Source organism: Exserohilum turcica (genome assembly GCF_000359705.1).
Source record: "Exserohilum turcica Et28A unplaced genomic scaffold SETTUscaffold_3, whole genome shotgun sequence".
Taxonomy (NCBI): domain Eukaryota; kingdom Fungi; phylum Ascomycota; class Dothideomycetes; order Pleosporales; family Pleosporaceae; genus Exserohilum; species Exserohilum turcicum.
Window position 1 is genome coordinate 1,286,389 of NW_007360136.1, and position 22,298 is coordinate 1,308,686.

The window sequence follows — 22,298 nt, forward strand, 5'->3', positions numbered from 1 at the left end:
CGTGAAGAAAGGCGACGGCGCGCTGTCAGGCGCCGCAGGGTCCAGGTGACGCCGTGACGGGTAAGACGTCGAGGCTGGGTCACGTAATGCTATGTAGGACGGAGGCACAGCGCGCGCAGCATGGCGCGCTTGACGGGCATGCATGGCTCTCGGTGCAAAGTGCAGGCAGAGTTTGATGGCGACACTGGGCGTGTGTGAAGTAACTTTTTCGACAATGACGTAGGCCTGACCACGGGCCCGCAGCGGAGGGGGGCAGGCGCTGCATGCGGGCAGCTGCTGCGAGGCATGTAGTATGTAGCGGTAGTAGTGGTAGACCAAGCAGAGTAGGGCCGCGGCTTGGCCGAGTGGACAGGAAAATCCGGAAATGCAGCGCCGCAGCGGGCGTGTCGGCGTGCTCGATAGGAGAGATATGGCGGGCTGGGGGGGGGGGGTGGGGCCAAGGCGTGGGTGTAGGAGAGGGTGTAGGAGAGGGTGTGGTGTGGGTGCCGCCCTATCCCAGCATGTCATATCAGATGGGCAGCGTGCAAAAGTCATGATGCGAACAGGTCAAGTGGTGGGCCATGGTGTATTGGAGCCGCATCAGCTGAAGGCCGCACTTGGCTGAAACCGTGTGCGCCGTGGGCGTGGAGCAGCGCTGTTTGGGCGGCCGTGACTGGCGGCGTGATGGGCGTCGTGGTGGTGGTGGTGGCTGCAGGCACCGAACGAAGGTTCACGCAGACAGCCTCGTCATGCTCGCGCGGCCATGAGGGGGGACGCGTAGGGCGCGACGCGAATCAGTCAGCGTGCCAGAAAAAGGACAGGCTCGGGGCGACGAGGGTGTGGTGCAGGACCGAAGCAGCCAAGTGTGCTGAGGCTGAGTGCTGGAGCCGTCAGTGGCATGCTGAGCAGAGCGCTGCTGCGTGTGCCATGAGGCATGCGTGGTGATGTCTTGGTGGGCAGCGCCGTGGTGAGTCTTCGGTCCGTGGCGGGGGCCCACTGCATCGAGTCGTCTCGGGCGCCGGACGCAGGCAGCATCAGCACAGCAGGTATACAAGCAATGTAATGTAGCAATTCGCACGATCGCGGCGGGCAGTGTAGCGTGCTGGCGGGGCGGCGTTTGGGGGCAGGGCGAGGGGGGGAGACATGGCGATCGGCAGCGGTGCAGCAACGGCGGCCGTGTGTGGTGTTGTCGGCAACATCCAGTGGCCAATGCGCGCGTGCAGGCTGCAGGTCATCCCTCACGGCCAACCCTCTCATGTGCCCGTCAGCCATTGTCCACGCCGCACTAAGCTTCTCACCCACACCCGCGCTAATGCACCGCCCAGGCATATGCAGCTGCACATGCAGGGCAGGCCTCGTCGTGCGCCCGCCCGCCCACGCCCTGTCCAGCATAAGTACGCGCGCGAATCCTCCAGAACAATGGCTTCACCATCCGGCTCGCTCGCCGCCCACGCACCAGGGCTCGTACTAATACACACCCACTGCTGCTTGTTGCCTCGCCTATCCACGCCATCTACCCCGCCATCGCCATCGCCACTACTTGAGCCCTCGTCCCCCACGAGCGCTCGCTGCAGCAAACCTTCTCCTCCCCACCACGACCGGCCAGGAGCCGGGGGGACACGATTCTCCGCCACGCCGCCTGCGTCCAGGTCGAGAAAAGCTCAAAGACACCACTGCCCGTCCGCCTCTCCTGCCTGCTCCGCGCCATCAAGGGCCTCCTGTCAGCCATGCCTTCCTATCTCCGCACCAGCCCCCGCGCCTACTCGTTCCCCCCCTGGGTCGACAGCGCCGACCACGACGACGCGCAGTCGGCCCATCTGCCCGACATCGACGAGGATCCCTTTGCCCACTTCATCACGCCCATTGGCGACGCCGAAGACCCCTATGAGCTCTCGCTGAGCGCCGGCATCGACGCCAACGACGGCCCGCGCACCGCAAAGACGACCAAGTTCAGGTCCAACGTGGCCGGCCGCTGGGCCCGCTACGTCAAGCAGAGCCAGCCCCAGCTGCACGGCGCATATCACGTGCCGACCATCTACGAGGAGGACGACGAGTCCTTCATGGGCCTGGATGACGAGCGGTTGAACGACACGCCCCAGGTTGTGTCTCACCTGAGCCCACCCCGCATCAGCATCGCCGAGCCAGGCCGTGGCCGCACCCAGCATCTGGCCACTCGCAAGCAGCAAAATCGCCGCCGCTACTCGCGCACCCTGTCTGGCCATCGCCATTCGTGGCGCGAACCCAGCCCGGATCTGTTTACCGTAGACGAGTCGGAGGAGGACGAGGGCCCCGTGCTACGTCGTCCCAAAACCAGAAAAGCAAAGGATGGCGCCGAGCGCCGCAGGTCATCGACCAGGTCAAAGTCAAGAGCTAGAGTAGACTCTGTGACGGAAATTTCTAGATGAGACAGGATGGGCATGGCATAGAAAAGGCCAAGACATGAGGGCCGCACAGACATTGTGGGGGTGGTGTTGTCTTGTTGATTGTTTCTTACTAGCATTGCACGGTGTTGGTGGCTTTTTGTCTTTGTTTTTCTTTTTTTTTGCGCACAGCGCACACAGCATGAGCCGGCGTTTTTGGTATACCACGGGCTGTAGCCTTTTGGGCTCTTTGTTGCATTGGGCGGAGTTTTTGAGTTTTTGCATTTTCACCCACGTTCTTGGGCAGACTGCGCGGCGGCAGCACTGCATCTAATGTGGAGATAGCCATAATTCACAACCCATCTCAGACGTACACACTCTGCCCCTCGTTCCCCGCTTTGGGCCATGCTGGTTGTCTATCCGAATCTTCGATGCGCACCACAGCGCAAGATGGCACGTCACGGTCGAGGGCCTGTCTCGTCTCGTCACGCCACTGCTTGTCCAACCAATGTCGTTGCGGGCCATATGGTTTGTCGCGTATCATTCCCCCACCACACCACACACCCCCACTAGTGCTGCACGCTAAACAAGCGCGAGGTGCCGTGACCTCACGGCGCAGCCCTCCAATTCCGTCTCTATCTCTACCCCTCCAATTTGCAACCCCGAAAATTCCCCTCGTCGCGCGCTTACCGCCCATACAGCCCCGACGCTCGACCGTCTCGCAGAGTACTGTAGATGCATCCCACCTCCTGGATGCCTCGAGAAGACAGGCTGCGAGGGACCCTCGCCCACCCGCACCAATAGGCCATGCAGCTGCACAAGGCCTACCGCCCCGTGGTGATGGAAATTCCACTCTACATACATGTACATGTACATGTACATGTACTGTATGCTACGTACCGGCATAATACCAATCGCCACCGGCCAATCATGCCGCCGCCAGCATGAAAAAAAATCCGCGGAAAGATTATCGCGCGCGCATCCTTCCGCGACAAGATGGCAGAGATCCGCCCTCGACGTCGTACGCTTATCCGAGTACCCCATTGACCTGACTCTTGACCGGGACACCTGTCATGGCCATGCATACGAGACCCTGCGTCGTCCCTCTCGCGCCCGTCTGTGAGAGGCCAGCTATGCCCGTCGTGCCCAAACGGGTAATGCGTGATCACACGGCCGTGATAAGCGGGCCGGAGATCGGCACATCTATCTATCCACAGTACGTACTCTGGTCGAAACAAGACAAGGCCCGTGGCGTTAGCAGCGGGGTCCCCTGGGCTCCGATGGCGGAATCCTCGCCTTGTGTAGCAGAGGTGCGTCGTGGATGGGCTGTGTGACGAGTGAGGCTCGTTTGAGAAAAAAATTAAAAGGGCCGACTGTGTGGGGTGGGCCTAGTGGGGTGTAGTAAGAAACGCATGTACTGGGGACGCCTAGTTGCATGCACGCAGAACGTGGCTTAGAGGTGCAGTGAGGAGGACAGACTTTGTGTGTGCATGTGGTACAGAGGGGTGTGTGTGTAGAAAGTGTGAGTGTGAGTGCGAGTGTGGGAGAGACAGTGTGTGCGCCATGGTGTCCGGAAAGGATGGCATTACGCGCAGATAGTCGCTATGACCTGCGTAGCGCTGCAGCCGACTGCCCTATCGCACGACGCAGGGTAAAAAAAAAGGGAGCGGAATCTTGACCCCTCGGGCGTATCGCTTCAAGGCCCCACGGGATAGATCTACGTGTGGAAGAAGAGTGGCTTTCTAGATGCATTAGGCAAAGCCGCGATTCATCGGCTAAGCGCGGGCTACAGTAGGTGGAGAGCATGTTATTCTCGGACCAGGACGTCTGTTCTTCTGCGTATGACGAACGCACCATTCTGCACTCAATCGTGGGTTTACTTTTTGCTCGATGCATCGGCAGGCCCTATGGTATAGCGCTGCCAGCGTGTTGCATGCACGTTGTGGATATGGATATGGGCATGGGTGTGGCTAGGCTATAGGCGTGGTTGGTTGGTCGCTGGGAGTGGTCATGTTGTCGGTCCCAGCACGGCGGGAAGCATTGTGATTGGCTGCGTACTTTGCTTGTTCCAATGACGTCGATGCGTCCCCCAGACACTCGCACTCGCACTCACACTCACTCCCATTCTCTCCCTCTGCCCTTCTGCCTGTATACCCAATCCCCACCACCTTTTTCCGCATTGCTACCACCACCGCCGTTATTCTTAACGCCCAATATGCCGCGCCTAGACGACAGCACCCATCAGATCCTGCAGGACGCCGAGCAAGGCATCCGCCGCCGCACCGTCGACGCGTGGGACAGCTTCAGCAACTTTGCCCTACGCGACAATGTGCTCGAGGTAGCCGTTGGCTTGATGTAGGCTTGGCTCCCCTTCCCTTTTGGACCAGGATGTCAGAACCCAATGGCTATGGCTACCCCTCCCCCCACGCCACACACCCCCGCGTAACCTCCCCCGTCGAGGAATTTCACTACACAATACTAACACGGGGCGTTAACGCGCCGCCGTCGGCAGCCTAGCAGCCTCCTTCACCGCCTGTGCCAACGCCCTCGTAACCGACATCATCCTGCCAATCATCTCACTGCTCCCGTTTCTGGTGCGCAACCTCGACGCCAAATTTGCCGTGCTGCACCACGGCCCAAACTACAACGCCTCGATTGCAAACGGCTACAATACCCCGCAGCAGGCGCTCGACGACGGCGCCGTCGTGCTGGCCTACGGCGACTTTCTCGACAAGATTGTGCGCTTTATGGTTGTGGCGCTGGCGCTTTGGATCATTGCCCTCGCCTACAGCAGGGGCAGTGGCGATAATATTGTGAAGAGGCAGGTCAAGTGTAGGTTTTGTCGCAAGTATATTAGTGAGAAGGCCAAGAGATGCGTTAATTGTACTAGCTGGACGGATGGCAGAGAGGACCGCGCCATTGATGGATAACAAGATGAGCAAGAAATGAGGATTGTCACTGTAATCTGTCCTTGTCTTGTTCATCTTGGCCTTCCTTGTCATCACGGTATCAAAGGGATTTCTTCCCCTCTTTGACTCCGGAATCGCCCGCTCCGGCATGACGATGGTAATGATGATGATGCGTGTGCAACGTCTCTCCCCCCTCCTCCCCCCCGTCTCATTCTGCCTCCGCAATCGCAACTCTCTGACGTGATGCACCGGATCCACGGCTTTGCCCGCTCCAAGCTTGTACGCATGTAGTCGGTGTGAGAAGGGAAGAAAAAAAACCCCTCCCCGGACAAGGGACCATGTCCAGTTTGTGATCATGGGATGTCCTCGCTGGACCCTGGGACCTTGTCATGGGATCCCAAGATAAAAGGACCCTGAAGCAACATACATACATACATACATGTACAAACCCCATGTGGAAATGAGCTGAGGTGTTTAGTTCCGCTAGCACTACATAGCAACCTAGCGGGCACGTGGTGAAAGCGAGAAATTGGAAACACACCCCCTTCATGTACACATGTACGTATGCGGTAAAAGAAGAACGGGCGGGCTGATGCGGGACACGTTTTTTTTTCGTTTTTTGTTTTTTCGTTTTCCTTGCACAGAGTCGGACTGTGATTTGACGATTGAGAGGGGGGGGGGGATTGCTTGCTTGCTTGCAACTACAACTAAAATCATAACCAGGTTCAGGGCTGTATGTGTGTGTCTGTGTGTGTGTCTGTGTCTGTGTATCCCAGCCGTCAGCCACAGAATGGCGATCGCAATAACTCCCCGAGGGGTGGAAGATGAAGTATGAACCGTGAAGTGTGAAGATGAAGGACCCTTTTTTTCTTGTATTTGTTCTTATTTAATTTTCTGGGGCACTTACTTACAGTACTTGGCAAGAACTACTTACTACCAACCTTGACTCGTAGCATACAACGACGACAACGACGACGACGACGACAAGGAGAGAAAATTAACATACAAGCAAGCAAACTAACTGATAGGCAGACTGATAGGCTCATGAACAAGTCTCAAGGAAGTCTGCCACAAACCGCGCCACTTCACCCGGCTGCTCGACCATAGGCAGGTGACCAGCATTCTGCACGACCTTGAGCTCGACACCGTCTTTGCCCAACTTCTCCGCCATATTCTCCTTCATGGTTTTTGGCAAGACGCCATCCTGGGCGCCAACGAGAAACGCGGCTTTACCGGCGAACTCGGGCATTTTGTCTCTGATGTCGTAGTGATGCAGGGCCTTGACTGAGTCGCGGAAGCCCGGCAGCGAGTTTGTCGTTACGCTGAGTTTGACGGCGGCGATCTTGTGCGCTAGCGCGGCGTCGGCGTACGACGACGCGGCGAACCAGCGGCGTACTGTGGCTTCTGCGAGTTGAGTGCCGACGAGGGCTTCACCGGTCGTGGGGGACATGTGGTTTTCTTGCTCGGCCATGGAGACGCGCTCGTTCCATGCTGTGGCGTTGCTGGCGGGCGCAAATGCGTTGGTGTCGCACGCTACAAAGGCCGTGATGCGCGACGGGTGCGAGAGACCTGCGTTGAGTGCCGTTGCGCCGCCCAGCGACACGCCGACGGCCGAGGCGGTTTTGACGCGCAGCGCATCCAGCAGTGTGATGACGTCGTGCGTGAGCGTGTGCACTGTGATGGGCGAGTGCGAGTCTGCGGGTAACGCGTTGCGGCCTCGAGAATTGTACCGCAGCACCCGGTACTTGGTGGCTGTGAGTTTGAGGAATTCGCTGACAAAGTCGTCCCAGATGCTGTAGTCGACGAGGATGCTGTTGATGAGGACTAGCAGAGGCGCATTGGCGTCGCTGGAGCCTTCGAGTCGGTACGGCAGCTTGACGCCGTCGGCCGTCGTGACGAAGCTTTCAATCACAGGCCGCTGCTCCGGTGTCGTATGTGCTGGATGCGTCTTCACCAGGCCCTCTGTGTTCTCAGCCGGCACAGCGTCTTTGCTCGCGAGGCTCTGGAGGTCGCGTTGAGCGGCGCCAAACGTGTAGTAGAGACTGTACACCCTCCTCTTCCTGTCGCGAACCACATCTTTGTATATCTTGTCGCACCAGGCGGTTGTAGTGGCCGCCTTGAACTCCGGGCCCCCAAGCCCGTTCTGCGGCGCATACTCGTGCAGCGCGAGGAACTCCCTCTCGGTCCTGTGGCCGCTCTCGACATCCAGATACGACGTGACGAAGCGGCGGGTGCGGCGCCATCCAGGCACTTTTTGCAGCAGCGGTACATGCTCTTCTTCGTACCACTTGCGCAGCTCTTCCTCTTTGCCCGCGCCGTCTTGCAGCGAGAAACTCACGGCAATCATGACGTTCGGCTCGCCTTCGTGCTCCACCTTTTGCAGGTCCTTGAAGTCGCTGCCCGTCCACTCGCGCAGCAAGTCGTACGACCGCCGGTCCACGAAGATCTGCTTCATAGTATCGCGTTCGCGCTGCGACTGCACCGGCGCACTGCGCAGTCTCATGTACGGTTCGCGCGTCAGCCATTCGAGCTCGTCAAAGTCGTAAATGGCCATCCACTCGGGCTTGTCTTTGGACCCGCCGCCCGTCGCATCTTCGAGGTCGCTCGCCCGGTACCGGAATCCGTTTTTGCAAAAGGACAGCCGAAGCCGATTGGGGCCGTGTTCGTTCTGGTACCTTGATTGTCGGGGTAACAAGGTTAGATGGGATCGTGATGAGGATAGGATACGGCTATTTCCTCTCCCCCCCCCTCTCCCCTTCCTAAGGAGAGAAGAGGGCAAGGTACAGAACATTAACTTACCAATCGTGGAATTGAGCTTCTGGCAGCCCCTCTTTGGGCTGCATTGTCACGTACAGAATTCCCGGTGTTGCTTTGGATGCCATCTTGTTTCGACGGAATGTGGGGTAGATGTAAGCTGTATACTTGAGATACGGAGTCTATCGCGATTCTATGTGTTTAATTTTTATCGATGAGAAAAAGGGCGCAGTGGCACTAGTAGCAGGCCACGACAATGAAGACGACAAAAACGCGAGATGTCGGAAGACGAACAGGTAATTGAAAGTGTCCAAGTAAGTGTATAGCATTAAAGCGTTCAATTCCTCCCAACCAATTCCACTACCCGCCATCCAAAAGAAAAAAACGTCAGGGAACCCCCTCCCCCCCCCCTTTCCCCAAAGAGACAACATGCAATACAGCTTGCTAAATTCTTTCCCCCCCTCCGATACCATTTGCCGGCATCCGCTAAGACTCCAAGGTGGGGGTGTTGCGCAAACAAGAAAGAAAGGCTAATTTTGTTGCCCCCCCCCGCATCTACCGAGGTTCTGCTGAAGAACTTAGATCCGGGGGGGGGGCACATCATCAAATCGTCTCGTCTCACGCCCACACACATGTACATACATACACACTACACACATACATACATAGATATGCACAACGCACCAAGTACTAAAATAATACTAAACTTTACCAATGCCTAGCTCATAGTTGGCCAGCGAAGCTTCTCTCGGTGCCAACTCGGTGCTGAATACGCATGTATGTGGGAAGGACACGACTGTTATTCTGATTCAAGCTCATCATGCCATGCTTACTTAGTTGGTGTGATATATTTTTTCTTTTGCTGGGGTTATGGATGGATGGACGTATGTACACGTACGTGGGAGGTAGATGGATTATTTGCATGTGGTAGTTTGTCAGATCAGACTGTTACTTTGGTGGCATGTGTCAGATAGACAGTTGGTTGCGTATTCTGTGGCGATTGAGAAACCACGTTGAAAGAAGATGAAGAAACTAGAATAGTCATTTGCATGATGTACGAATAATGTAGAGATATTTTTTCTTCTACTCTATGAAGTTCTACTGGATTGTGATACATGCAGAATATGGATATCAACTAATCATACCATATCGCATTCATACCGAATCCCTTCTCACCAACCTCCAACCGCGCAACGCGAGCCAGAAACTCGTCGTGCCATCTGTATATCTCGACGCCGCCCTTTTCGTCGTCGGTCAGCGCGAGCCACTCGTCCGACCAGGGGCACGGCGACACGGCGTTGGAGTGGCCGCCCGACGTGGGCGTGGGGTTCAGACAGATCTGGCGCTCAATGGCGCCCGAGGGACCGATTTTAAACGCTGCAATGTAGCCCGTGAGTGAAAAGGAGTTTGAGCGCGATGTTGCGAACAGGTATTGTGCCGACTTCGTCAGGAAACACACGTCGGAGCGGTACATGGTGTCTGCGTTTGGAATGCCTGGGTGCGGGATTAGTAACTAGTGTTCAAGGAAGACATGAGAGGCCTACCGGGAGGTATCAAGGGATATGTCTTGTAAGTGTGAATCGGCAGCTTAGTCTGCGGATCAATCACGTACTCGCAGAGGCGGTTTCCCCCCTCCATCAGGGCGTACAGGTAGTTACCGGATGGATGCATTTCTACCCATCTGGGGTGGTCCTTTGGCGCGGGTGCTTCGGTGTAGCCGACTGTGTCCAGTCTGCCCTCGTCGTCAATCTTCTTGTGGCACCAAACTCGGTTTGCCCACATGTCTGCGCTGTAGAGGTAGGTTTCCGAGGGGTCAAAAACCATGCCGTGGATGGCCGTCTTGTCGCAGTACTCGTAGTTTTGGATGTTCTCCTTGATGTGCCCGGAGGCATCGACTGAGAAGATGTTGCCGTAGCCGGCGTGGTCGTAGAATGGATTGCAGTATACGGCATAAGGAGGCTTTTGGGCGGGCAAGAGAAAAATGGCGCGTGTTTTGGTGTCAGCGTCGTTTGCCCTGGCTGTGCAATTGGTCAGTGGAGAGATGGCATGGGTTCCAGAGTTGCATACGGTGTCCGCCCATGGGAAAGCTGCCTGTGTGTACAATCTCGCTGGGACTCTTTACGTGGTGGGAACTCCATTTCTTCATCGAGGCGCCATAGATGTTCTTCCGTTGATGCTGTGTTGTGGTATCAGTCACTGTCGGTGGCACCCAGGCTCGTAGGTTGCGCGCATACGTCAAAGGCCATCCAGCTTATCGGCTCGTCCTCTGGAATGTCCGTCTTCTTGACAAGCTCCAGCTTGAGCGTCTCATCGTCAAAGGAGACGGTGATGATGACCCCGGGCGGCGTCCACGTGCCGATCATGAGGTGGTGTTTGACCATGTTGAAGGTGTGGTATGTATTGTCTTCCAGCAGCCAATTTTCGTCGGCAGTCTGAACAGGAAGAGGTCGAGGCTCAGAATGGCTCGCACTGCCTGCCCGCGACCAGTCCAAATTCTGGCCGTCACGTCGCGTCCCCAGGCCCGTCGTGGCGTGTGCAGAGGGCGGGGCATTAGTGCTGACGGCACTAGGAAGAGGGCACTTGGGATAAAGGGCGGGTAAGCCTTCTTCCACCCCACCGCCACGCTGATTCGCCCGCCATGCGAAGCCGCCGCGGGTCAAGCCGTCACAACATGGGACATCCTTCGGCACTGTTATCCCTCACACTTGCGAGCCGGTGTGCCATGCCGTGGGCACTTCTGACAAGTTGCATCGCCTGATACGCGGCTAGAAAGATGGCCATTGCTAACCGCACGCCTTCGGTTGGGCGCAGCCGGCCAATCTTGCGATGCTATTTATTAAGCTCCCTCGTGCCCCAGAAAGGTCAAGCATCTGAGCAGCACAACACTACTCTCCTCACCGACCCTCTTGATACACTCGACTCCTTGATCGCATTCTTCGCACACTGCCAAAATGACACAGCAAGCCCAGGGAAATGGCAAGCACCGCTTCGACCCCAACTTCACCGACGCCGTCATCAACGCCATTGGGCCCAATGTGCCTGACCGGACGCGCTTTGTCATGAGCTCGCTCATCAGGCATCTCCATGACTTTATCCGTGAGGTCGAGTTGACCAACGACGAGTGGTTCGAGGGCGTGCGATTTGTCAACTCGATTGGCAAGACCACGACCAACACCAGGAACGAGGCGCACCGCATTTCCGACGTGCTCGGAGTTGAATCGTACGCATTCCAGCACCCAAGACAGCACATGGTCCTAACACATTTCTAGGCTGGTCGACGAGATCGCCCACATGCACGTCAACGAGTCTGGCGAGACACCCACCTCGTCGACAATTCTCGGCCCCTTCTGGTCGCCACACTCGCCCTTCCGCGACCTTGGCGACACCATTATCCGCAGCCCTCACCCCGATGGCCAGGTCACCCTTATGCACGGCAAGGTCGTTGACCTAAACACCAAGAAGGGCATCCCCGGCGCTGTCATCGACGTCTGGCAGGCGAGCGCCAACGGAAAGTACGACTTCCAGGACCCTGAGAACCAGGAGCCAAACAACCTGAGGGGAAAGTTCACCACAAACGAGAATGGCGAGTACTGGTTCTACTGCTACAAGCCTACCGCCTACTCGCTGCCCACCGATGGTATGTTGAAATACAAAGACACAAACATGGGCTTGACTAACCATCATAGGCGCTGCTGGCCAACTCTTCAAAGTTCTCGAACGCCACCCCTTCCGCCCCGCACACATCCACCTCATGGTCTCGGCAGAGAACTTCAAGCCTCTGATCACACAACTATACCCCCGCGACGACCAGTGGGTCACCAACGACACTGTGTTTGCGGTCAAGGATGACTTGCTTCTCGACTTTGAGCCCAGCAAGGACCCCAAGGCCAAGCTCGACCTGACATATAACGTCACTCTGGCCCCGACAGGCAAGAAGACGGCGAGATTGGACGGCATTCCCAGGCTGCCCAATGTCTTTGACGAGCAGAGCAGGCTGTAGATAGTTTTTTGTGTATTTGTATCTAGCGAAATTTTGGCAAAAGCCCATAGTGAATGACCAAGAATGAAATTCTTCTCAAACCAGGCAGGATGAAATGCAGTGTTGCCCAAACCAATCATATATTCCAGTACCATGTGTAGACAGCTCCGGACCGGAAAGCATATCCGTCAGAGCTCTAGCATCTGCCTCTTGCTATAAATCCCTCTCTAGTCTCTCATTTCGACCCCGATGCTCCTCTCTTCCCCTCAATCCCTCTTTTCACGGCCTCTGTCGCGTGCCCGTCTACCCACCCTCCACCCACGTACCCTCACTTCATCTGCCGTATTCAACATGCGCGTGCCATATGCCCCCAGCGAGCCTCCAAACGAAGAAGCGCGTCCCATTTACGAGCGCATCGCCGAGCGACGAAAGCCCCGCCCCCTCATCCCGCTCGATCTCGCGCTCCTGCACAACCCCGCCATTGCAGACGGCTGGAACTCTTTCATCGGCGCCATCCGCACCAAAACCAGCCTCCCAGACACATTCAAAGAGCTGGCAATCAGCCGGATAGCAGTTCTCAACCATGCAGTGCACGAATGGGATGTTCACGCGGCGCTCGCACGCAAAGCAGGCGTCTCCAAGGAGGTGTTGCAAGCGCTGCTCGACCTGCCCGTTACCAAGCACGGAATGGTGAAGAAAGAGGGCCTTGCTGGATTCAGCAGTCAAGAGTACGCAGTCATGGTGTACGCTGATCAGATGACGGTAGGAGTGCAGGTCGAGGACGAGGTTAGCGACATGGTGAAGCAGGCATTGGGGGATACCGCCATGGTTGTCGAGTTGACGGCCACAATCGCCGCATACAACGCCGTGAGCAGATTTCTGGTGGCGCTGGATGTTGGAGAGTGCAATGCGAGGGGCATGAAGAGTGTAGATGAATTGTAAATGGAGTGCATTTGTCAGTGACTTGCTCTTCTTTCCCTCTTTCTTTTTGGGACATGGCCCGTCGCCAAGGCGCGGAATGACGCTGCTGTTCCTTCCCCAGACGTGCATTCCGCAATGCGGAAGGTGCCTCGGCCCATCAGCCGTCGCCAGCCGACGATCCTCTGTTCAGCCATTATTACTTTTGCCTGTACTCTTCGATTTCCCTTCTCCCTCCTCCAGCACCCAAATACACAATGGCGTCCCTAGCCCCGCGACTCCTCACCAGGAGTATCCGCCAATCGCGCATTCGACCCGCCCTCATCACCACCTCTGCCCAGCGCTACGCATCTTCAAAGCACCCTACAAACTTCACGCCGCCCACCCAATCCGAGCTCGACGAACTCCGTGACTCGGTTCGCGAATTTGCCCGCCTTGAAATTCCAGAAGAAGTCGCTGCAAAGACGGACCGCGAAAATGCCTTTCCCAACGACATGTGGCAGAAGTTTGGCGAAGCAGGCTTCCTTGGTATCACAGCCGACGAGGAGTTTGGCGGCCTGGGCATGGGATACCAAGCACACTGTGTTGTCATGGAGGAGCTTTCACGAGCCAGCGGAAGCATTGGACTGAGTTATGCAGCGCACAGCCAGCTGTGTGTGAACCAGTTGGCGCTGAACGCAAACGCGGAGCAGAAAAAGAAATACTTGCCTGGCCTGATTAGTGGCGAGCAGATTGGAGGCCTGGCCATGAGTGAGCATAGTGCAGGAAGCGATGTTGTTAGTATGAAGATGACGGCGAAAGAGGTGGATGGCGGGTACCTGCTCAATGGTACCAAGATGTGGATTACCAACGTACGTCGATTCTTCAGTTCGCATTAAGAAGTTACTAACAGGCTGGATAGGGACCCGATGCGCACACAATCGTCGTCTACGCCAAAACCGTACCCGACGCCGGTAGCAAAGGTATCACGGCCTTCATTGTCGAGACCTCGGCCAAGGGCTTCAGTGTAGCCAACAAGCTCGACAAGCTAGGCATGCGAGGCTCCAACACGGGCGAACTCGTCTTCGAGAACGTCTTTGTCCCCAAGGAAAACATGCTTGGTGAGGTCAACCGCGGTGTGCGTGTGCTCATGGAGGGCCTGGATCTCGAGCGACTTGTTCTTTCAGCCGGTCCCTTGGGCCTCATGCAAGCCTCGCTCGACAACGTCCTGCCATACACCCATCAAAGAAAGCAGTTTGGTCAGCCCATTGCGCACAACCAGCTTATCCAAGGAAAGCTAGCAGACATGTACACCAAATTCAGGGCCTCGCAATCCTTTACCTACAGCGTTGCGCGCGCCGTAGACGAGTCGCACGCGAGCCCAAATATTAAAACTCAGGATTGCGCAGGCGCGATTCTGTATGCGGCAGAGAGGGCCAGCGAAGTCGCAGCTGACGCCATCCAATTAATGGGCGGCATGGGATATATGAACGAGGTGCCTGTGGGAAGGATACTACGAGATGCAAAGCTCTATGAGATTGGTGCTGGAACCAGTGAGGTGAGGAGAATGGTCATTGGTCGCGCCTTTAACAAGGAGTGGAAGCAGGAGATATAAAGACGATGGAGAAATGAAATAGTTGAGCACCTGTTGTGTATTTTCTATTTGTTTTATGAGTGACTTTGACGTGCTGACGCAGTGCCTTTCACAATGCTGTAGAGTATACAATGAAAGACGGTGGTGAGCTGCCATGTTCTGTACCTGACACACTTCAACTTTGTCGATGCATTTGTTTTAGATGTGATACCCATCTTCGATTCGCGAAAAAAAAGAACAGAAAATCGTACGTTGCACACAATAAGCAGGCAGTGATATACATTAGTGTATTTTCTATTCCATGTAAAGCCTACCACGTTCTCATGTCTAGGGGGTATCATCTAGCAGTAAACCTGTTCCTCCTCTACTCTTTGCCAAATCACCACATCAAATAATCCGCTCATACCCCGAGAAATCATGGAGAAATCGCACATCTCCCCAGTCCGAAAGCCCCATTCTCAGACCAGCTTCGACCCATCGTATCCCTCCTCATCAGGCCGCACCTCATACGCCGGCTTGTCCTCGGGCTTCAACGACTGCGGATCGATATACCTGCACGTGAGCGCAAACCGCAGACTGCCCGCGACTATGCAGCCCGAGTTCTTTGGGGATCTGTTTCCGACGCGCGTTGTACGCCTTTGTATCGGTGGCCCGGAGGGCTTCGAGCTCCGGCTGAAGCGCAGCGCGGGCATCGTATTGCTCGCAGCCCGGCACGGGAGCCACGTCGTCGTACACACCGGCGACGCTCGACATGCCGTGGTAGCGGCGCGCCTTCATGCGGATGCGCATGGTGCCCGGGGCACCGAGGCTCAGCGTCGCAGTGGTAGGACCGAGTCCAAACTCGCCGTCGTCGTGGTAATTGATCTTCTGTTCTTGGAAGTAGCCCAGCGCGAGGACTTCGTTGAACTGCGTGGCTGCGTTCCATGCTTGCTGCGGCGACGTCGTGCCAGACTCCCGCGATAACAGGTACTGTGCGGCCCAGTTGAGGCGGCTGCGCGTATGGGTAATTGGGCGGGCGGCGCCGTCAAATGAGTGCGATTGCGTGGCTGCTACGAATTTGTACGGCATCCCGTAGTTGACGAGGAACTGGCGGCAGTAATTGGGGCCTTTGAGCTGCCCAGTTGGTAGTGGCCGTCGCTGCAGTCCAATGTCGGTTTGCTGTAGTTCTTCGAACATGGTGTCGGGCCCGCCGTGTTCCTCGAGGACCCTCTTGTTGGCTACCATGTGCGTGATGAAGCCGTCGATGCCCGGTAGCGTGTACCGGTTGATGCGGTATCCGTGCTCGAAGTGGACGCTGAAGCCGACTAGTGGTGAGAGTGTGTCGCGGGAGAGTGTGTAGCTGTCTGTCACGGGCCAGAGCGGGTCGCGCAAAGCGAGTGCGGAGATGAGTGCATGTGGTGGTGAGCGTATGTAGTCGCAGGTGGGATTCGGGCATTCCCACTTTGTCCAGTTGAGGCGGGAGATGCAGCGACCGCAGTCGGGGCACACGATGCCGGACCAGAAGGCGACTGACGTGTCCTCGCCGGGGAGGGGGTGCGTCGAGAGCTCGGCTGTGTTGGATACAAGCGGGTACTCTTGATCGTCGTTCTCCCATACAGTCTTCTGCTTGAGGAAGCGCGGATCGTACAGGAGAGTGGTCTCGTCGGGCTCTTGCAGAGCACTGCGGCGTCCACGACCAGATGCTGGGACGGCCATCTTCCAGAAAGAGCGGCAGTTTGGCTGCAGACACATCCATCCGTTGAGGTAGATTTGCTGAGAGTCTACGCCGCAACTGCCACACGTCTTCTCGACGGGCTTTGGCAGCAATCCCAGCTCAATGGCTTTCGTACCGTCTCTTGCCTGCCACCAAGACTCCTTCTTTGAGTTGAGCTTCTCGAATCGATACCGGAACATGACACTGCTGCCGCTCTTCTCCGCCCATATATGCGTAGGCTTGAAGTAATCGAGCACGCAATACTGGTGAGGTGGCTTGGACGGGATATGCGGGTTATCGATTCCCGTGATGACGACGACCGGGTTGCGGTAAAGCATGCAGTTCTTCAGGCCCAGCGCCACCGAATCTTCCACCTGGTCTCGGCTGGCCTTCATCGCTCCAGACTCTTTGTCCTTGGTAAGCCCACCGACAGCCCGGGAGATGACGACGTTACTGTCAATGTAGTCTCGCTCGTGAGCCACCTTGTCGAACATGAATCCCCGGACAAAACCACCGGTAGCGTAGCAGGCACCTTGGTAGCTTCGGTAGAAGTGCAGTGTTTCGCAAAGTTCTTGACGTCCCTCGGCCCAAACTTCTGGCTGTGCCATTGGCATCGGCTTGTCAACCCCGATATTCCGCTGGGCATGGAGCTGCTTGGATATGGCGTGTAGCTGTTGATCATCCAGCAAGCAGAGTGAACCATCCATGAACGGGCGCGTTGTATCATCACACTCTATCGTCGCTTCCGAGTCCGTGTAAGTGGCAGCAGGTTGTGTAAAAAAACCATGACCTGATGGGTTGACTCGTTTGGTGATGTTTTGAGACACTAGCCAGTCCTCGAGATGAGTGAAATCAGAGGGTGACTGGCCAACAGCTGTTGTTGCTGCACCACACTCTTGTGTATCATGGCTGAGGCTATCGCCATTTTCGTTCAGAGGCTGACCATGGCCCAGGAGAAATGTTGCTTGCCCCCCATGAGGCTCGTCTGCTGGAAGATGCTCTTGAAGCTCTCCATCTGACACAGGCCCAATAGAGGCTCCATGGCTAACCGCTGTGTTGGGAGTAGGGAATAGGGAAACGCTCTGGAAATGCTGCAAAGGTGGTGTTTGGGATGCATGACCTTCGTTTGGCGAGCCAAAATTCGAGATATCCAGGAGACCACTTAGGGGCGTCCGATTGTAGGCATCGCTCTGCGGAACGTTGGTTCTCATTACATCCTGGCTAGGTACTGATGCTGACGGCGATACCTTGAGGGCGACAATCTTGGACTTCTTGGGAGATTGCGATGCGCCATCTTCATGCTGATTCAGCTGACTGTCCGGTGATAGCTCAACTTTGGACTGGACCGATGTTCGACGTGCAATCTTGGTAGTTCTCGAGGACTTGCCGGCTCGTGATGGTTTTCTCAATGTCGTTTTTCTCTTGGTTGCAGGCTGCACCTCGTCACATAGCCTTTGTGGTGGTTTCCGCTGACGAGTGGGGCGGTGGGAAGAGAGAGTTTCATAGTTGCCTAGAACCTGGTGCGGCTCAGTCTCCGCTGTTTCACTAACGGACTTGCGCGATTGAGCTGGTCTGTCATCTGTCCAATTGGATTCGTCTTCTCTCTTGCGCTTCGACGGCGCCATTCTCGTACCGGTAAAAACGTGAGTCAGGAATTTTTCACAATGTACCAGACGGTGGTTGTAGTACAACGATCGTTCAAGCTTGACTTGAACTCTCGGGGAAGTGGTCGTGGTGTAGATTGAAAGAGGGGTGGAGGTTGTGCAATTGGGAAGAGTATCAGACTTGAATTTATTGTAGGGGGGTTGATGAGAGAGAACCTGTCCATGGCTTTTGCGTGAAACGGCCGCGTGGGAGCCTGCTGAGAGCCTTCACTATGTGAAATTGAACAATGCTGGTGGCGGTGAAAGTGAAGACAGCGTCAGGTGACGCCGTTGGTGCTCCATAGCACTTGCCTCCATGGTGGGACGCCCGCAGCAACATCGTTCACACTCGCAAACTACTACCATGCATTCACACCCTGGGCTTTGGCGGCCACGCAACACAGCTGTTTTTATTCCATTATTACGATGTGAAAGGAGTATTAAGGTTTGCCGACATCAGCCGTTTTCGTCTCGCTGCCGCGGAGCTAACGTCGGCGATGAGACGGTATTAACCCTTCTTGGATATGACCTCGGTATACCCCAGTTTCTCCACAATTGGAGGCTGGTGCTGACTTCCGACAACGAATCTAGACAGCATGTCGGCGTACTAACGTCATTGCGCAAGTCAAGGCTCGGGGTTTAAAACCTCGAGCTGCGGTGGATTTTTTGTTCCTTCATGCCCCTCCGATTGCGGCCCAGCAACAGGTGAGTTTTCCCGAGTCCTACAAGGCTGTCGCATAGCTAACGTGTCTGTAGGTAACTACTCAAGATGCCCTTCCATCCTCCATCATGGGTGCCGAAGCTCCCGTTCGACCCCCCGGACTCGATCCCCATCTGCGACTTCATGCTGGATGAGCTCTACGGCCGCCATCCACTTGGCTATTCGTTCGACCCCTTCACTTGCGGCCTGACGGGCAAGACATACTCGAGCCTCGAGGTGCGCGAGCGCGTCGACTACCTTGCACGGGGCCTGGCAAAGGAGCTTGGGTTTCAGCCAGGCAGCGGATCCGAATGGGACAAGGTCATTGCTGTTTTCTCAGTAAACACTGTGCGTATTTTACGCTTTGCGCACCCGCCGTGGTATTGACACTCGACAGATTGACACAATCCCGTTGGCATGGGCCACGCATCGCCTAGGCGGCATTCAGACACCCGCCAATGCTGCTTACAGCGCCGCCGAGCTTGAGTACCAGTTGAAAAACTCGGGCGCAAAAGCCCTCTTCACCTGCGTCCCCCTGTTGGAGATTGCTCAAGAAGCGGCAAAGAAGACTGGAATCCCCGAGAACCGTATATACATACTCGAAGTACCAGGCGCGAGCACGCCCAAAGGCTTCAAAACGGTGGATGACTTCATCCGTGAAGGCGAAAAGCTCGACCGCTTGCCGCCGTTGAACTGGGGGTCCGGAGAAGGCGCTAAACGGTGTGCGTTCCTCTGTTACTCCAGTGGGACATCGGGTTTGCCTGTAAGGAACATTCTCAGACCGACGCACGAGACTATACTAACCATATACAGAAAGGAGTCATGATCTCGCACCGAAATGTCATTGCCAACATCAGTAAGGCTTGCTGAATACGTTCGGAGACGTAATTTTCTGACATGGTCTAGTGCAAATTTCGACGTTTGAAAAACCGTATCGCGACAACATTATCAAAGACGTACGGAACCAATCCGACTACACTGAAAAGGTTCTAGGTCTGTTGCCCATGTCGCATATCTACGGGCTGGTTGTCATCAGCCATACTAGTGTTTATCGTGGTGACGGTGTCGTGGTTCTGCCCAAGTTCGAATTCGCGACGACTCTGCAAGCGATACAGGACTACAAGATCAACACGCTATTCCTAGTTCCCCCGATCATCATTCTAATCACGAAGAGTAAGGCGCTTCTTGACAAGTATGACCTCAGCTCCGTGACGGCACTGTTTACCGGCGCAGCACCTCTAGGGCAAGAAACAGCCGAAGACGTGCAGAAGATATTTTCCTCATGGAAGATTCGGCAAGGGTATGGCCTGACAGAGACTTGTACTGTTGTGTCTACAACCTCGCCCGATGACATTTGGTACGGCTCCTGTGGCTCTCTGCTTCCAGGCATAGAATGTAAGATTGTGACTCTCGAGGGGACCGAGGTCACTGAGTACGACCAACCTGGCGAGCTTTTGGTCAAATCGCCGGCTGTTGTGCTAGGGTATCTCAACAATGATAAAGCCAATAAGGAGACCTTTCAGGATGGCTACATGCATACTGGGGATGAAGCTGTTATCAGGAAGGCACCGTCTGGCCATGAACATGTGTTCATTGTTGACCGCATCAAAGAGCTCATTAAAGTTCAGGTACGTCGTTGCGCAGCGCCTAGAAATTTTTCCTAATCACCGTATAGGGACACCAAGTCGCACCTGCAGAGCTTGAGGCGCATTTGTTGACCCATCCCGCTGTGAATGACTGTGCAGTGATCCAGATTCCCAACGAAAAGACTGGAGAAGTGCCAAAGGCCTTTGTCGTCAAAGCACCCTCAGTCGGCATGGAGACGAACGACCGCATTCTTGCGCGTGAAATCCAGAAGCACGTCGAAAAGCACAAGGCGAGGTACAAGTGGATCAGCGGCGGAATTGAATTCGTCGATGTGATTCCGAAATCTCCATCAGGAAAGATATTACGACGACTGTTGAGAGACCAGGAGAAGGAGAAGAGAAGGAAAGCCGGAAGCAAGTTGTAGAAGACACCTGCCGGCATACTTTGTACCTACCGACCAGTTTTTTACCACACTGCTCTCTGTAAGTAGGGATGCGGTTGTACTTTTTGTTACTTGCACTGCTAAAAACTTCAACACAGTGGATTGAGCCTGTACACAGCACGATTCTTACAATTGAAGTGTTACTCAGACCACAACCAAATTACAACTGTCCTTTTTAGCGTGCTCGATATGCGAAGCGAGAATTCTGACATGAGTGGGTCCATTTCGCCATCCCCATAGCAAGACTGAACCTGAACCGGCCCAAGGAACGTTGATGCATGTGAATGAAGTGGAAAGATTCAGTCGAGACAAATACGCATGGCACGGCATTTTCTCTTCATGTACAGTGGAAACATGGCTCGGTGGTGTAGTTGGTTATCACGTCAGTCTAACAATCGTTAGATGCACTGAAGGTCCCGAGTTCAAACCTCGGCTGAGTCAGCGTGCATATCCCTTGTCTTCTCTCTCCTGAGAAGATCAAGGGATTTCTTTTTTTGCCTGGATGCACCTCTCGTGGTGTTACAGTGGGGCTAACGTTGCAGTGTTCCTGACCAGCGGCATCTAGACCTAACCGTACCATAGGAGCCCAACACAGCAACGAAGACTGGTTCAGGGTCACGCATCGCTTTTTTTTGTCCAAGTCCGTTCCGCTACTGTTCTCTGAATAGAAGGAGGGACGGAGCCTGGGTTCCTTCCATAAAAAGCAATATCAGGCTCGGTGGTGTAGTTGGTTATCACGTCAGTCTAACAGATTGTTAGGCCACTGAAGGTCCCGAGTTCAAACCTCGGCTGAGTCATTTGTAACAGCTACTACATCAGTAGTAGATGATTTCTTTTTTTTCGTTCCTGCAGCATACGCCGCGTGGGGTGGTAGTCGATTAGTGTTTGAGCGGGAAGAATTTTTTTTCCTGGGCTACGTGGAGACGGCAATACCTCGGCGCACGTGGGAAGCTAGGAAGTATGCGAACGTAGATGGACAAAAGAGAAAAAAAAAAGCAATAGCAATAGAACCAGAGCATGCAGACAAAGCAACTTGTAGTCTTAGTTATCAGGTACATATACAATGTAACACTTGCCTTTACTTTTTTTTCCCCTTGGGCATCAAGCATCAAGCAAGGGCACTTGTCCCTCCCGAAACAAGAAATGTAGTCTCGCAATGTTCATGATGGTGCATCGGCCAAATCCGACCAACCAACCAACCACATCCTTACTTTACTTGTATCTACTCCACTCCACCCCACCCCACTCCGCCAACCAAAAAAAATTGATTTCCGCACACAATGGCAACTTCCCCCCCCCCCCAACTGCCATACCTCTCGCAACACACACACACTAGCAAAAAGAATAAGGTCTTGCCCGGAATCGAACCGGGGTTGCCGGAAGGCTTCTGAGTTTTTTTTTTGTCTTTTGGACCAATCAGAATCCGGAGTGATAACCGCTACACTACAAAACCACGTGCTGTGATTGGGCCTTTTTTTGCGAAGAAATTGGGGGGGGGCCGAGTAATTGATGGGAGCTGGGGAAAATAAGAGGGAATATATTTCGCTGGGTTTTGCATGTATACATGTTCTTTGTGTTTTTGTCTTGTAGTATGTAGTAGGCGAGAAAGAAAAAAGATGGAGCTGGGTGGATTGCAAAGGTGGATAGCTGTGTCAATGTGGATACAGATGTGGATGCAGATGCGGATGTGTGGGTAGGTAGGTAGGTAAGTGGAGAATTACCAGCGGAAACCACTGTCGTCGTCGTCGTCGTGTATCGGGG

General features: G+C 55.0%; 7 protein-coding genes and 3 non-coding genes across 10 annotated transcripts; 6 read left to right on the plus strand and 4 right to left on the minus strand.

The window, feature by feature from the left end:
* The first annotated feature begins 1,531 nt into the window (after positions 1 to 1,531).
* On the plus strand, positions 1,532 to 2,708 carry SETTUDRAFT_117214 (uncharacterized protein). Its single transcript, XM_008029205.1, has one exon. It carries the CDS (start codon positions 1,707 to 1,709, stop codon positions 2,382 to 2,384), a length of 678 nt encoding a protein of 225 aa, XP_008027396.1. The 5' UTR covers positions 1,532 to 1,706; the 3' UTR covers positions 2,385 to 2,708.
* A 1,846-nt stretch (positions 2,709 to 4,554) lies between these two features.
* SETTUDRAFT_42074 (uncharacterized protein) lies at positions 4,555 to 5,436 on the plus strand (the record flags this gene model as incomplete). The annotated part of the gene is made up of 3 exons (XM_008028892.1): positions 4,555 to 4,694; positions 4,852 to 5,171; positions 5,230 to 5,436. The coding sequence occupies 3 exons, from the start codon at positions 4,555 to 4,557 to the stop codon at positions 5,286 to 5,288; spliced, it is 519 nt and encodes a 172-aa protein (XP_008027083.1). The 3' UTR covers positions 5,289 to 5,436.
* A 778-nt stretch (positions 5,437 to 6,214) lies between these two features.
* SETTUDRAFT_171887 (uncharacterized protein) lies at positions 6,215 to 8,130 on the minus strand (the record flags this gene model as incomplete). The annotated part of the gene is made up of 2 exons (XM_008029206.1): positions 6,215 to 7,923; positions 8,048 to 8,130. The coding sequence occupies 2 exons, from the start codon at positions 8,128 to 8,130 to the stop codon at positions 6,291 to 6,293; spliced, it is 1,716 nt and encodes a 571-aa protein (XP_008027397.1). The 3' UTR covers positions 6,215 to 6,290.
* Positions 8,131 to 9,110: 980 nt separating this feature from the next.
* Positions 9,111 to 10,468, minus strand: SETTUDRAFT_137029 (uncharacterized protein). The gene is made up of 4 exons (XM_008029207.1): positions 10,237 to 10,468; positions 10,070 to 10,178; positions 9,547 to 10,020; positions 9,111 to 9,496 (listed from the first exon to the last, which is right to left on the minus strand). The coding sequence occupies exons 1-4, from the start codon at positions 10,381 to 10,383 to the stop codon at positions 9,138 to 9,140; spliced, it is 1,089 nt and encodes a 362-aa protein (XP_008027398.1). The 5' UTR covers positions 10,384 to 10,468; the 3' UTR covers positions 9,111 to 9,137.
* A 439-nt stretch (positions 10,469 to 10,907) lies between these two features.
* SETTUDRAFT_171889 (uncharacterized protein) lies at positions 10,908 to 14,498 on the plus strand. Its single transcript, XM_008029208.1, has 6 exons — positions 10,908 to 11,222; positions 11,272 to 11,639; positions 11,689 to 11,975; positions 12,213 to 12,848; positions 13,241 to 13,750; positions 13,801 to 14,498. The coding sequence occupies exons 1-6, from the start codon at positions 10,954 to 10,956 to the stop codon at positions 14,491 to 14,493; spliced, it is 2,763 nt and encodes a 920-aa protein (XP_008027399.1). The 5' UTR covers positions 10,908 to 10,953; the 3' UTR covers positions 14,494 to 14,498.
* A 478-nt stretch (positions 14,499 to 14,976) lies between these two features.
* Positions 14,977 to 18,126, minus strand: SETTUDRAFT_20389 (uncharacterized protein; the record flags this gene model as incomplete). Its single annotated transcript, XM_008028699.1, has 2 exons — positions 14,977 to 17,881; positions 18,056 to 18,126. 2 exons carry the CDS (start codon positions 18,124 to 18,126, stop codon positions 14,977 to 14,979), a joined length of 2,976 nt encoding a protein of 991 aa, XP_008026890.1.
* Positions 18,127 to 18,498: 372 nt separating this feature from the next.
* Positions 18,499 to 20,698, plus strand: SETTUDRAFT_117232 (uncharacterized protein). Its single transcript, XM_008029209.1, has 6 exons — positions 18,499 to 18,513; positions 18,565 to 18,856; positions 18,906 to 19,271; positions 19,322 to 19,364; positions 19,415 to 20,136; positions 20,184 to 20,698. Exons 2-6 carry the CDS (start codon positions 18,578 to 18,580, stop codon positions 20,517 to 20,519), a joined length of 1,746 nt encoding a protein of 581 aa, XP_008027400.1. The 5' UTR covers positions 18,499 to 18,513; positions 18,565 to 18,577; the 3' UTR covers positions 20,520 to 20,698.
* Positions 20,699 to 20,893: 195 nt separating this feature from the next.
* SETTUDRAFT_t28 lies at positions 20,894 to 20,978 on the plus strand. The gene has a single exon. It is a non-coding gene; the product is annotated as a tRNA-Val (tRNA).
* A 271-nt stretch (positions 20,979 to 21,249) lies between these two features.
* On the plus strand, positions 21,250 to 21,334 carry SETTUDRAFT_t29. The gene has a single exon. It is a non-coding gene; the product is annotated as a tRNA-Val (tRNA).
* Positions 21,335 to 21,884: 550 nt separating this feature from the next.
* Positions 21,885 to 21,990, minus strand: SETTUDRAFT_t38. Its single transcript has one exon. It is a non-coding gene; the product is annotated as a tRNA-Gln (tRNA).
* Positions 21,991 to 22,298: the final 308 nt, after the last annotated feature.